Source organism: Nansenia antarctica, assembly GCF_963989245.1.
Source record: "Nansenia antarctica genome assembly, chromosome: 17".
NCBI lineage: Eukaryota > Metazoa > Chordata > Actinopteri > Argentiniformes > Microstomatidae > Nansenia > Nansenia antarctica.
In genome coordinates, this window is record NC_137687.1 from 919,188 (window position 1) to 931,352 (window position 12,165).

Consider the following 12,165-nt stretch of genomic DNA (forward strand, 5'->3'; position numbering starts at 1 on the left):
TTCTTAAAGAGCAGTCATTTGATTTTGCATTTGTTTCTTTTGTTTTGCACACAATAATTTGTTCGTTCATCTTTATTTATGAATAAATGTCGTTTTGCTAATAATATATCCATGTATCCCTTTTTCATCCATCCTGTGGGACGGGTCGTGACTCGCGAGCTCGGGGAGCACCAAGCAGCATCCCTAGGTGCTCCTCTGAGCACTGGCCCCAAAAAGTTATGTGCACCCCTGTATATAGAGCCTATAGGGGATACTGTATATATTAACTCAAGGTGTTTGAATTATCCCCCTGTATATTATTTCATTGGGTGTAATTCCCAAGGTGGTGTTGTCTGGCTAAGGTTGGTCCCCCAACAACACCTTCCTATTACACTAGACAGACAATATAGTGTGTGTGGGTGGGTGGGTGTCTTTAGATACTAACTAGTTGCTACTCCTAAAATCGAACTCGAAACTCAGTTTGTCACCATTGGGGCATAATTATGGCACATATGAAACAACATACACACCATTATTGACAGATTAGGCACAACAAATATTTGTTTGTTTCTTCAATTGTTCTGCAATCACCCATCATCATCCCTCCCCCTCTCTGTCTCTACCCATCACACACATGGGGGGTCTCTACCCTCCGCTGCACCTCTGGAAGGTGACGAGGAAGGCCCCGGGCTTCACCCCCAGCTCCCCCAGGCTCTGGTGATCCAAAGCGGGCTTGCCGTTGTAGGCGAGGTGCAGGCTTCCCTGCAGGTCGGGCCTCTTCTGGAGGAACTGCTTCTTCAGTTTGCCGATGGTGTCGGCGCTCTTGAGGAGCAACTCAACGACTTTGCCGTCGGAGCCGTTGATCACCTTGAGAGGAACCAGCGTTCCACCCGGGGGTGGCTGGGTCTGGGTCACCTGCAGACAGGCGTGAGTCGTCCTCAGGAACCTCAGGTCGTAAGGGGAAGGGATGGGAGGAGCTCCTATAGGACAGACGCGTGCCTCAGGTGGGACGGGAACAATCTGGAAGGGAGGAGAGAGAGGCGGGAGAGAGAGGCGGGAGAGAGGCGGGAGAGAGAGGGGGGAGAGAGAGGGGGGAGAGAGGGGAGAGAGAGGCAGGAGAGAGAGGCGGGAGAGAGAGGGGGGAGAGGCAGGAGAGAGAGGGGAGAGAGGCAGGAGAGAGAGGGGAGAGAGGCAGGAGAGAGAGGGGAGAGAGGCAGGAGAGAGAGGGGAGAGAGAGGGGGGAGAGAGAGGCGGGAGAGAGAGGGGGAGAGAGGGGGGAGAGAGGCAGGAGAGAGAGGGGAGAGAGGGGGGAGAGAGGCAGGAGAGAGAGGGGAGAGAGGCAGGAGAGAGAGGGGAGAGAGGGGGGAGAGAGGCAGGAGAGAGAGGGGAGAGAGGCAGGAGAGAGAGGGGAGAGAGAGGGGGGAGAGAGAGGCGGGAGAGAGAGGGGGGAGAGAGGGGGGAGAGAGGCAGGAGAGAGAGGGGAGAGAGAGGGGGGAGAGAGAGGCGGGAGAGAGAGGGGAGAGAGAGGGGGGAGAGAGAGGCGGGAGAGAGAGGGGAGAGAGAGGCAGGAGAGAGAGGGGGGAGAGAGGGGGGAGAGAGGCAGGAGAGAGAGGGGAGAGAGAGGGGGGAGAGAGAGGTGGGAGAGAGAGGGGAGAGAGAAGGGGGAGAGAGGCGGGAGAGAGAGGGGAGAGAGAGGGGGGAGAGAGGCAGGAGAGAGGGGAGAGAGGCGGGAGAGAGGGAGGAGAGAGGGGGGAGAGAGGGGGGAGAGAAGCAGGAGAGAGAGGGGAGAGAGAGGGGGGAGAGAGAGGCGGGAGAGAGGCAGGAGAGAGAGGGGAGAGAGAGGGGGGAGAGAGGCAGGAGAGAGAGGGGAGAGAGAGGGGGGAGAGAGGGGAGAGAGAGGGGGGAGAGAGAGGCGGGAGAGAGAGGGGAGAGAGAGTCAAAGTCAAAAGTCAAAAGTCACTTTATTGTCCCATCACCGGGAAATGTGTATTGGGCTTGCACCCCACAGCAGCCAACAAAGAGCAACAGACAATACAGAATGTTAACACACAAACAGAAGGCAGCCTTGATTAAGACAAGAGTGGAAATAAAACGATAAGCAAGATATGTTCACATTCATCTGGTGCAGTTTAAAAGTTTAACAGAAACAGGAATAACATAATTTTTAAATCTATTTAATCTAGCGCGGGGGACTCTGAACCTCCTCCCAGAGGGCAGCAGTTCATACTCTGCATGTAGGACATGGGAGGGATTCATGAGAATTCTATTAGCCTGTCTGAGAGTAGCCTGTTCAAAAATAGACTGCAGGGATGAGTGGTCTTTCACCCCTAGGATCTTCCATGCAGTCTGTATCAGTCGGACCAGTTTGGACTTTAGTTGTACAGATAGGTTACCAAACCAAGATGTAATGCCGTATCTGATGAGACTCTCTAAGACAGACTGGTAGAAGAGTAGCATACATTTTTGGTCAACACCATGAACTCTAAGGCGGCGTAGGAAGTGTAGTCGTTGTTGTAATCTGCTACAAAGGCTGTCTACATGAGTGCTCCAGGTGAGTGAGTTGTCAATGAAAACCCCAAGATACTTGTAAGAGGCGACCTGCGAGATGGATTGTTTGTGGATGACCACAGGCCTGTGGTCCCCAACACCTCTGGGGTCGAACACCATCTCCTCAGTCTTCTTAACATTTAAAACCAGGCAGTTAACATCACACCATTTAACAAACCTCTGGATTTCAGAATAATAGTCAATTAGGTCACTGTCCTTTTTAATTAAAGCAAGGATGGCAGTGTCATCCGAAAATGTTATGATGCGATTGCTAGGGTAGGTGCTTCTGCACTCGTTTGTGTATAAAGTAAAGAGCACAGGGGAACTGACTACACCCTGTGGAGCACCAGTGCTTATGGTTCTGGGTTCCGAAAGAGTGCCATTAACACTGACCTGCTGTGTGCGGTTAGTTAGAGAGGGGAGAGAGAGAGGGGAGAGAGGGGGGAGAGAGGGGGGAGAGAGGGGGGAGAGAGAGGGGAGAGAGAGAGGGGAGAGAGGCGGGAGAGAGGGGGGAGAGAGGCGGGAGAGAGGGGGGAGAGAGGAGGGAGAAAGGGGGGAGAGAGGCGGGAGAGAGGGGGGAGAGAGAGGGGGGAGAGAGGAGGGAGAGAGGGGGGAGAGGGGGGAGAGAGGCGGGAGAGAGAGGGGGGAGAGAGAGAGGGGAGAGAGGCGGGAGAGAGAGGGGGGAGAGAGAGGGGGGAGAGAGGGGGGAGAGGGAGGCGGGAGAGAGGCGGGAGAGAGAGGGGAGAGAGGCGGGAGAGAGGGGGGAGAGAGGAGGGAGAGAGGGGGGAGAGAGGCGGGAGAGAGGGGGGAGAGAGAGGGGAGAGAGAGGGGGGAGAGAGGCGGGAGAGAGGGGGGAGAGAGAGGGGGGAGAGAGAGAGAGAGAGAGAGGAGGGAGAGAGAGAGAGGGAGAGAGAGAGGGAGAGAGAGAGAGAGAGAGAGAGGGGAGAGAGGAGGGAGAGAGGAGGGAGAGAGGAGGGAGAGAGAGAGAGGGGGGAGAGAGGAGGGAGAGAGGAGGGAGAGAGAGAGGGGAGAGAGGAGGGAGAGAGAGAGAGAGGGGAGAGAGGAGGGAGAGAGAGAGAGAGAGAGAGAGAGAGAGAGAGAGGGGAGAGAGGAGGGAGAGAGAGGGGGGGAGAGAAAGTAAAACATTTTAACATTTTGTAATTTACTCGAAAGACGTTGAAAGAAAATAATTAATTCAAAAACAGATTAAAAGACATGGAAGTGGTTGTGTTTGCACCGCATCACTGCAGGGAAACATTAATTTTGCTCTCAAAGGTAATTCAGTTTCCAGACATGCAGTGCCCTCCGTAAGCACAGTCTGGGACAGGGAAACGTTCTCTTCGTTTGTCTCTGCACTGCAGAAGTTTGGATTTGAACAATTACTATGAGGTCAGAGTATAGATTCTCTGCTTCTATTTGACGGTATTTGTGTACGTATGACAACATGTTTTATACAGAGCCCCCCTACACCTTAAATATACTGTGTGTGTGTGTGTGTGTGTGTGTGTGTGTGTGTGTGTGTGTGTGTGTGTGTGTGTGTGTGTGTGTGTGTGTGTGTGTGTGTGTGTGTGTGTGTGTGGTGTGGTGTGTGTGTGTGTGTGTGTGTGTGGTGTGTGTGTGTGTGTGTGTGGTGTGTGTGTGTGTGTGTGTGTGGTGTGTGTGTGTGTGTGTGTGTGTGTGTGTGTGTGTGTGTGTGTGTGGTGTGTGTGTGTGTGTGTGTGTGTGTGTGTGTGTGTGGTGTGTGTGTGTGTGCGTGTGTGTGTGTGTGGTGTGTGTGTGTGTGTGTGTGTGTGTGTGTGTGTGTGGTGTGTGTGTGTGTGTGTGTGTGTGTTACCTCAGAAACCTAAAAACCTATGAAAAAATGTTATATAACATTAAGAGACTGTGTCTCGTTCCAAAGATTGAAGTGATGTCATGATGTGAAATCTCCCCAGGGATGTTTACGTTCTTTCCATCGGGGCAAAACAGCAATAAACAGAAAGCAAAAGCAACACTGACTGTCCACCACTGAGGGAGGGGGTAAGTGTTTAGGCTCACAGCTGCACTTAATAACAGCCTCCTCACGTCTTAATAACAACCTCCTCACGTCTTAATAACAACCTCCTCACGTCTTAATAACAACCTCCTCACGTCTTAATAACAACCTCCTCACGTCTTAATAACAACCTCCTCACATCTTAATAACAACCTCCTCACATCTTAATAACAACCTCCTCACGTCTTAATAACAACCTCCTCACATCTTAATAACAACCTCCTCACATCTTAATAACAATATATCTCACCTTATTTATTTCACGTCGCCTTTATATCCTATAAAGACACTTAGATTTAGATTTAGTAATCTACAAATTAATTAGACCCCTATACTATATTTTATTTATTTATTTTGTTTCTTTTTATTTTACTACTCGATCTTTTCAGTTTGTAAAGCGTCTTTGAGTGTCTAGAAAAGCGCTATATAAGTCTAATGTATTATTATTGTTATTATTGTAAACAGTGCGCTGTCCTTCTGCACATGCGGGTCTGTTCAGGGCCGTGGAATGTTCACACGGGAGTCAATGTCAATGCCTTAGGTCAAATATAGGTCACATTTTAAAAGTAATGTGAACTGCCAAACAAAAAAATCGGATCTGTGTAAAAAATCGGAATTGAGCATCAAGACCTGCAGTGTGAACGTAGCCCTACAGAACTATACAGGTCTTATGAATGTGTGTGTGTGCGATAAGACAGATATCTACAGCTTCTATACACAGGTCCGTGTGTGTGTGTGTGTGTGTGTGTGTGTGTGTGTGTGTGTGTGTGTGTGTGTGTGTGTGTGTGTGTGTGTGAAAATACACCTTACACAACCTTTAGAATGTTTAATGTCAGTGAATACACCCCAGGATTGCATTCAAGACCGCAATGTTTTACAGCATTGTGTCCAGGTCATGTTTTGGCATGGTGGCAGTTTAACAGTTGTCTCTTATTTACATCTTTATAGCTCCCAAATCAGTAATCTTGCTCAACAGAAGTACCTTTTTATCTGAGGCATAGGATTAAACAGTTACATTACTCTTTGGCCAACATGAAATACTGTTTGTCGACATGAACGCTACGCTGGCCCTTCTGAGGTGAGTCAATATTTAGAATCTAGTTAAAGATCAATAGCAGAGCTCCGGTGCAAGTCCTCCATTTCAGCAGACGTCCAACGTGGACAAAGGTAGGTTTTCATTTCACTGCTAAAGAAGTAGTTGTGGAGAAGCCAAAGTGTGTTCCTGGGTCCTATGTGTAAAGTAGTAGATCTATCACAGTGATTGCGGGTGCGAAAACAATTGGTTTGTTTTTAAACAACTTTTACAATCTGAATTATATTGGGGGAGATTTGAATAATGATCTAGGGAGGTCCTCTGGCTTACAGTTCATTTCTACGGAGCCCCCCTGGGGTCACATGGTAGAAAGAACATATTTGATGTGTGAATCCGTTCCCTCGGTTTAGTTATTCGTAAGGGTTAGGGTTAGGGTTTTAGGCCCTACGAGCCAGAACGATCGCAAGGATTCTAACCCTAACGAATTACTAAACCGAGGGAACGAATTACTAAACCAAGGGAACGGATTCACACATCAAATCATTTTTTTCTACCATGTGACCCCAGGGGGGCTCCGTACATCAATGCGTTGTGGTGATTTGTGTGAATGTATGTCCACTCAGAGAACGGCAGAGTGGAGGGATGTCGCAGATCTGGCTCCGAACTGTGTTCCTCCTGGCCTCTGTTTGGACACTGCTGGAATCAAAAGGTAAGGTGGTGTAGTGACTACATTATGGGTTCATGTTCTCCTCTTACTGTTGGTTGTGTAGTGGGAGGGAACCAGTTCTGGCACTAGGGGCAGAGGGGAGGATTATTAACGTTGCACCTTCCTGTTTAGATACACGAGTTTTGGTAACCATTTTCTGGTCCTGTACTGAGAGTACAAGTTGTTGTTTTGATTAAACAGTTATCATTACGTTGCCTACGTCTTTCCTTTTTCCTCCGGCACTACACTGGTGACCCGACGTGGATTTTTGTTAACGTAATTGTGTACAAAAACCAGCGACGAACATTACAATCCTGCAAAATGTCCGGGCGAGGAAGACGTTCAAACCAGCGGCAGCCGTCACCATCCCCTGTCAGGGTAACGCGTGGTGCGCACACTCCCACTCTCAAGCTACCAGAATTCTGGGACTCAACGCCTGCTGCATGGTTTGCTATTGTAGAGGCACATTTCAATAAAAGTGACATCGATGACGACGACGACCGGTACAACCATGCTGTGGCAATGTTGGGCAGCTCCACCGCAGCTCGAGTGGTAGGTTTTTTGTCTGCTCCCCCGACGACGAACAAATATGAGCGCCTCAAGGCCCTGCTTCTAGAGACATTTGAACTGTCCACTGCGGAGAGGGTGCGTCGCCTATTTGCCATGTCGGACTTGGGTGACGAGAGGCCTTCTGCGAGCATGGAGAGGATGCTAAACCTGCTCGGTACAGAAGACCCCATGATCCTCTTCACAGAGCTGTTCATGCGCACATTGCCAGCTCAAGTTAGGATGGCGCTGGCCAACACCGCCATCATGGAGCCCCGCGCCCTGGCCAGGGAGGCGGACCGGTTCGTCTTGGCCATGCCTCAACGGTCCCCCGACCTGCTCGCTCCCGCGGCCGCCCCGCCACCCGACCGTCGCAGGAGAGCGAAGGATGACGCCAGACCTTCTGGCCAGCAGGGTAACGCTGCGGGCCATTGTTTCTACCACGCCACTTTTGGCGCCAAGGCCAAACGGTGCCGCTCACCCTGCACCTTCGGACCGACGGGAAACGGCGGGGCCGGCGCTCAGTAGTGGCCCTGAGCGCTGGCGTCACCAACAGGCTGCTCTTCATACAAGACACCGCCTCTGGTCGCAGTTTCCTTTGTGACACAGGTGCCCAGTGGAGCATCATTCCGGCAGAGAGATCGGATATGGCGAAGGAGGAGCGTGGTCCGCAGTTGGCAGGCGCGGACGGCACACCTATCTGCTCTTACGGCACTAGGGCGGTGGACGTGTGCTTCGGAGGGCAATGTTTTTCGTGGGATTTTGTCATAGCGGCTGTCACATTTCCCCTCCTTGGTGCGGATTTTCTGTGCGCCCACAACCTGTTGGTGGACGTGGGGAACAGGCGCCTGGTCAACTCACAGACTTTCGCTTCATTCGCCTGTACGCAGGGGGAGGCGGTCTACAGCGGGTGGTCCAATACGCTCGCCGAAAGTGACCAGTACCTTCGGCTGCTCGCCGAATTCCCCGACCTTACCAAGCCCACCTTCTCCGCGCCCACGGTGAAACACGGAGTGGAGCACCACATCGAGACCGAGGGGCCTCCCCTCCACGCCAGGGCCAGGCGCCTCAACCCGGAGAAGCTGGCCATCGCCAGGGCGGAGTTTGCGCATATGGAGCAGGTGGGCATCGTTCGGCGCTCGAGCAGCCCCTGGGCGTCTCCCCTGCACATCGTCCCTAAGTCAGACGGCGGGTGGCGCCCATGTGGGGACTACCGCCGCCTCAACGACGCGTCCAAGCCTGACCGCTACCCGGTCCCACATGTCCAGGACTTTTCAGCGAACCTGGCAGGCAAACGCTTCTTCTCCAAAGTGGACCTGGTACGGGGGTACCATCAGGTGCCGGTGCACCCCGAGGACGTCCCTAAGACGGCCGTAATCACGCCATTTGGGCTCTTCGAGTTTCTGCGGATGCCGTTCGGCCTGAAGAACGCGGCGCAGACCTTCCAACGCCTCATGCACTCGGTGCTCCGGGACCTACCATTCCTCTTCGTCTACTTGGATGACATCCTCGTCGCAAGCACCACGGAGGAGGAGCACCTGTCCCACCTCCGGGCCCTTTTCACACGGCTCAGCCAACATGGGCTGATTGTCAATCCGGCGAAGTGTGAGTTCGGACGGAACGCCATCGACTTTCTCGGGCACCGGGTCTCCGCAGAGGGGGTGACCCCCCTCCCCTCGAAGGTAGAAGCTGTCGCTGCTTTCCCGCGCCCCAGCACAATCAGCGAGCTCAAGGGGTTCATCGGGATGGTAACCTTCTACTATCGCTTCCTCCACCACATCGCTCACATCCTGCGGCCTCTGTACGATGCCCAGAAGGGCAAGACTCTGAAGCAGCCGGTGGACTGGACGGCGGAGCGTGTCAAAGCCTTTCAGGACACCAAGGCGGCCCTGGCCCGCGCTGCCATGTTGGCCCACCCCTCGCCCTCGGCACCCACTGCTCTCACCACGGACGCCTCTGACTTTGCTGTGGGAGCGGTGTACGAACAGTGGGTTGGGGACGCCTGGCAGCCTCTTGCATTCTTCAGCCGCCAGCTGTCTCCCAGAGAGCAAAGGTACAGCACATTCGACAGGGAGCTCCTCGGGCTGTGGCTTGCTGTCAGACACTTCCGTTTTTTACTGGAGGGCCGCGAGTTTACGGCCTACGTGGACCACAAGCCACTCACGCACGCCATGTCCAAGGTGGCGGAGCCGTGGTCCGACCGCCAACAGCGCCAGCTCGCCTACATATCCGAGTTCACCACAGACATCCAGCACGTTGCTGGGAAGTCCAACCAGGTCGCGGATTGTCTCTCCAGGGCGGTGGTTGGTGCGGTCCAACTGGGTTTGGACTACGCGCGCATGGCTGCAGACCAGGCCGCCGACCCCGCCGTCCAGGCTCTCAAGTTGTCGGACACAGGACTGCGCCTAGAAGAGGTGGTTTTCGGTGACGCAGGGGCCACGCTCCTGTGCGACGTCTCCATGGGTCAGCCACGACCGGTGGTCCCCGCCAACTGGAGGCGCCCCGCCTTCGAGGCGATACACGGCTTGTCTCACCCTGGTAGGAAACCGTCCTCACGGCTGGTGTCAGAGAAATTCGTCTGGCATGGGCTCAAGAGGGATGTGAGGGCCTGGGTTGACACGTGCATCGCCTGCCAGCGCGCCAAGGTGCATCGACACGTCAAGGCCCCCCTGGAGCAGTTCTCTGTGCCTGAGCGGAGGTTCGATCATGTAAACGTGGACCTGGTAGGGCCGCTGCCTCCCTCGCACGGATACACCTATCTCTTTACCATGGTGGACAGGACGACTCGCTGGCCGGAGGCAGTTCCGCTCTCCTCAACGACAGCCCCCGACCTGGCCCGGGCGTTCATCGCGGTGTGGGTCTCCCGCTACGGCACCCCTGCTGATCTCTCCTCTGACCGTGGCTCACAGTTTACTTCAGAGCTGTGGGCAGCGGTGGCGGAAAATCTGGGGGTCAAGCTCCACCGCACAACCGCCTATCACCCGCAGGCGAACGGGCTCTGTGAGCGTTTCCATCGATCCATGAAGGCCGCCCTTCGAGCCAGCCTCACGGACAGCGACTGGCTTGACAAGCTGCCGTGGGTCATGCTGGGGCTCAGGACAGCGCCTAAGGAGGACCTCCAGTCGTCGTCCGCTGAGCTGGTGTTTGGACAGCCGCTGCGGGTCCCCGGTGACTTCATTCCCAAGTCAACGGAGCCCTGGTCCGCCGCCGCTCAGCGCGCCTCCCTGCTGGACAGCGCCAGGATCTTCGTCCCGGTCCCGACTACGCAGCATGGTGTCCCTACTTCGAGGGTGCCCCCGGAGCTGCACTCAGCGAGGTTCGTTTTCATTCGTCATGATGGCCACAGGACTCCACTACGTCCTCCTTATGACGGGCCTTTCCGTGTCATCGAGGCCGGAGCCAAGAACTTCATGGTTGACATGGGGGGTAGGCCTGAGTGTGTGTCCGTTGATCGCCTCAAACCGGCCCACTTGGACCTTGAACTGCCCCTGGACTTGGCCCTGCCACCGCGCAGAGGCCGGCCTCCAGTCCTACCTCCCCTGCCGCGCCCTGGCCATTCCCCCCTCCGACCCCGACAACCCCCCGCAGCTCGCGAGCCCCCGGTCGTCGCTGCCCCCCGTCCTTCCCTGCAGGAGGACGTGATGGGCGATGTCACACCTCCTCCCGCACCTCCTGACTTTACCTACGATCGTAGGGGCCGGGCCATACGCCCTCCTCGCCGTGAGGATTTCCAATATTGAGGTGAACACTGGGGGGGCTGGTGTAGTGACTACATTATGGGTTCATGTTCTCCTCTTACTGTTGGTTGTGTAGTGGGAGGGAACCAGTTCTGGCACTAGGGGCAGAGGGGAGGATTATTAACGTTGCACCTTCCTGTTTAGATACACGAGTTTTGGTAACCATTTTCTGGTCCTGTACTGAGAGTACAAGTTGTTGTTTTGATTAAACAGTTATCATTACGTTGCCTACGTCTTTCCTTTTTCCTCCGGCACTACAGTACCGTCAATACCTCACACATCCTCTAGGAGGTATTGTGACCCATCTCCTGGATTTACAAAGACTTTCTAGATGACGTATTCCCTGCTGTATAACAGGCAGCAGAGCAAGTCCATACTTTTGGGGCAGCTGTGTGGTCTGACAAAAAAAAAAAAAAAGAAGACGGGTCAAGAGTTGGTTTCTTGAGGAGAGGCTTGACTCTTCAAGCTATCTTGAAGGCAGCCGGGACAGATCCTGTTGATAAGGAGGAGTAAACTACGGTGGTGAAGAAAGGAAGGATAGAGATGTGTTTTAGATGTGATCAGTGTAAGAATCTCATCAGAGGAGAGGGGGGGAAAGATGATAAGCCTGTCTCTAGTTCTGTCTCAAACTATGCCGTGTTGGGTCCTTGAATTTGAAGGAATTGAGTCTTCAAAATCCTTGAAAGGTGCTTGAATGTGATGCTTCATCAGAAGGTGTGGAAAGGAACCCTGTCATTCTGTTGCTGTTCTCAGTGTTCTGTTGTTGTCCTCAGTGTTCCTGGAGCACAACGATGCAGCGCAGCTCCTGAAGGTCCGACGGCCGAGAGCCAACTTCTTCCTGGAGGAGATCATGCCTGGCAACCTGGAGCGGGAGTGCCTGGAGGAGACCTGCTCCCAGGAGGAAGCTGCGGAGATCTTCCAGACCAAGGAGAAGACGGTACAGCAACAGTCTGTTAACAGTCCTTAAACCTTAACTGCTCCTCCTGAGACATCTTCTGCCCCTCAGCACTGCGTCTCCTGAAGACACCCGCTTTCCCCTCTACTGTGTCCCCTAAAAACTTCTATTGCCCTCCTTGTACTGTTTCTCTGTTCCTCCCAAAAAAAAAAAAATTAGAAGAAGGTGATAGGAGAAGGTTTTTCCTTCTATCAGTGGCCCCGGGCCTGAGCTGGATTACTCTTCCTGCTACGACTGGTGGATTGATGATTCACTTGCTTAGTATTCAAATGTATTTATTGTAAGTCGCTTTGGAATAAGGCGTCTGCTAAATGCCAAAAATGTATCATGTAAATGTAACAGTCTGTTAACACTAGAACAGCCGTGCCTTTTTACCTACTAAAAGAGCCGCCTCGGGGGTCAAGCCCCCTTTTTTACAATGGCCTGCTTCCTACACAGAAAAACTGCAAAATAGTTTTATATTAGCTTATCCTGATGTGATGTTGAAAATGTAAGGATACTGGGGTGGTAGGACGCACATATCTAGGACAAGTCATGAAAGGAGGATCCTGAAATTTGATCGAGTGCAAAGATATTTAAAAAAATAAAATAATACTCACAGTATTGTTGGCTGATTAAGATCATAAT

The 12,165-nt window shown here is 53.1% G+C and overlaps 1 protein-coding gene across 2 annotated transcripts in view; it reads left to right on the plus strand.

Moving 5' to 3' along the window:
* The first annotated feature begins 5,667 nt into the window (after window positions 1–5,667).
* LOC308172720 (coagulation factor X) overlaps window positions 5,668–12,165 on the plus strand; it is an 11,291-nt gene continuing 4,793 nt past the window's right edge. The window contains exons 1-3 of one of the 2 annotated variants that reach the window (XM_080547666.1): window positions 5,668–5,728; window positions 6,218–6,303; window positions 11,357–11,520. In XM_080547666.1, the coding sequence (XP_080403792.1) occupies window positions 6,237–6,303; window positions 11,357–11,520 (231 nt within the window). In that variant the 5' untranslated portion in view covers window positions 5,668–5,728; window positions 6,218–6,236. The other variant, XM_080547667.1, reaches the window with a different exon arrangement.